Source organism: Pygoscelis adeliae, unplaced genomic scaffold, assembly GCF_000699105.1.
Source record: "Pygoscelis adeliae isolate BGI_AS28 unplaced genomic scaffold, ASM69910v1 Scaffold57, whole genome shotgun sequence".
Lineage (NCBI taxonomy): Eukaryota > Metazoa > Chordata > Aves > Sphenisciformes > Spheniscidae > Pygoscelis > Pygoscelis adeliae.
In genome coordinates, this window is record NW_008825615.1 from 7,166,296 (window position 1) to 7,168,544 (window position 2,249).

Here is a 2,249-nt window from a genome sequence, read left to right on the forward strand (position 1 = left end):
CAAGGACTTAAACGGCTCTTACTTTCGCCCCCACCCCTATTATAACAGGTTATTGCAATTCCTATATGCTCTGGGGCAAATTAACTCCTGATACTTAATTCTGTGCTGTTTAACTACATTATGTAAGAACGCCATCCATTTTCCAAGATTTTCTTTGGAAAATTGAGTTTCTTCTGCTTTTAAGTTACTGTTAACATGCCACCTCCGAGCTCTGCGGATAACTCCATCCTTTCTCTTTCCTAGTCAACACTATTAATGATCTCTGATGTCAACATCTTAATCTTATTCTAGAGCTGGGGTAATAAGCAAGACGTGATAGATCTCCACAATACAGGTCTAATACTGGAATTATTCTGTAAACCACCCATGTAACCAGGACATGAAGAATACTACTCACAATATCATATTTCACACAATTCTGACTCTAAAAGTAAAGAAAGTTTGGTTCTCAAGTTGAGAAATGGTAGAGGAAAAAGGTACTCGCTTTCAAAAGAAAACAAGCAATTTCTCCCTTTGCATTGAGAGTCCTCAGAAACGTAACACCTCCAGTATGAGTACAGCACAGTTCCCTTTCCCAGCCATCAACTCCCTGGCTGATTCCAAGCATGACATTCCCGGAACCGCTCCCCGCCTCCCCACCTGGCTCTATGCGCGTTTGATGTGTGCTACCCCACCTTGATCCACACAGCCTCGCTGAGGAAGCTGAACGGCACCGGAGGATTGTCAGCTGCACGTTCCTCCAGGCCGCTGAAGTCAATCGTGTCTTTGGCAAGTCGGGGCGGCGTCCCAGTCTTCAGCCTGCCCACAGCAAATCCCAGTTTCTCCAGAGTCTGAGCCAGCCCGATGGCTGGCTGGTCCCCCAGCCGCCCAGCCGGGTGCATCTCCAGTCCAATGAGGACCATACCCCTCAGAAATGTACCGGTGGTCAGGATAACACTCCCAGCATGTACTGTGCTCCCGTCCCCTGAAAGAGCAAGTTTTCAGAGACGCGCATATTTTAGTATCAACAAAGCCCTGATATTCTGGTGCTTCTGTCTAAAACTAGAGTAACAGTGTTCACTGAGGGTTTATCCATCTTTTATTATTTAACAAAATCAGCATTTCAGTAATAAAAGCATTAACAGTAATAACTGCAATAAGCAGCATGTAGTTATTCCTGTATTTTTTTTTGCCCCTAACACAGAAAACCCATTCCTGGGAAAAACTCCTATCCAGGCCTTTATTTCGGAAAGCTTGTTTACTAGAACAGCGAGGGGCAATAAAGCATGACTCTGCTAGTAACAGGACACCACGGCCCCGTAAAATTGTCGGCAGCATATGCCATCTACCAAGTAAAACCTCAAAACGCAGCACAGAATTCAGTATCACTAGCCTGAAGAAAATTAAACTTATGTACCCTCCCAATACCCAGTCAATCCAGGCATGTTGTTCATTGTGTTACACATATTAACCTAGTTTAGTTCACACTCGGCCTAAATCACCTCTATCAGCTAATTCAACTTTCTCACTGATGAATCAGAAACGTTTACCCCAAAGGCAGCTCTTAGCGTAGAGTAACTGAAAGTGCTTACTGCACATACCCAGAACGACTCCTGTGACTTGGCATTTCCCAGGATGGTCTGGTTCTGGCTCTGTCAAGAGAAGATCCTCCACAGATGCCTCGTGAACTGTCAACAGTGGTGTGTTAAGGATTTCTTTCTGTCATGAAAGGAGTTACTGCAAAAATCTAGGAAGTTATGAGACACATGGGCAGACCCAAACCCTGCTGATTTCCAAAACATCTATCACCCTCTTCCCTTTTCCACTCCTACCAGGTCACTTGGCAGACACTCAGTTTCTGTACTATCCCGATCTATCAAGTAGAACTTTTCATTCGCAGGTAAGAGTTTAAGCTCAAAAGAAACTATTTGGTCATGAAGCCCGACCTGTATATAAAATGCTAGAGAATTTTTAAAACTCTGCTGAGCTCCAACAGCTTACACTGCATTAAAGTACCAAACAGAAAGGTATCTGGGTTTGATAGGGAAGTATTAAAAAACAAAACAAACCCCACCCCCATCATCCTCTGTAGTTTATCCTAATACTTCAGATCTGAGTAATTCATCCTAATACTCCAGCCCACAAACACACACAAAAAAACCCCTGGAAATAAAAGTGTGTTTTTAAACTAGTCGTGGCTCTTGACTTTCTCTTAAAATCCCCCCACCCCCATTTAAGAGTAGCTGCCGTTTTTACCAGACTGCGTATGT

The 2,249-nt window shown here is 43.7% G+C and overlaps 1 protein-coding gene across 1 annotated transcript in view; it reads right to left on the reverse strand.

Annotated features, from left to right (window-relative positions):
• Positions 1-2,059, reverse strand: part of MTO1 (mitochondrial tRNA translation optimization 1) — a 7,906-nt gene extending 5,847 nt beyond the window's left edge. Inside the window, exons 1-3 of the mRNA XM_009333239.1 lie at positions 2,054-2,059; positions 1,581-1,698; positions 675-964 (exon numbers count right to left, since the gene is read on the reverse strand). Coding sequence (XP_009331514.1) covers positions 675-964; positions 1,581-1,698; positions 2,054-2,059 — 414 coding nt within the window. The remainder of the gene's footprint in view (positions 1-674; positions 965-1,580; positions 1,699-2,053) is intronic.
• Positions 2,060-2,249: the final 190 nt, after the last annotated feature.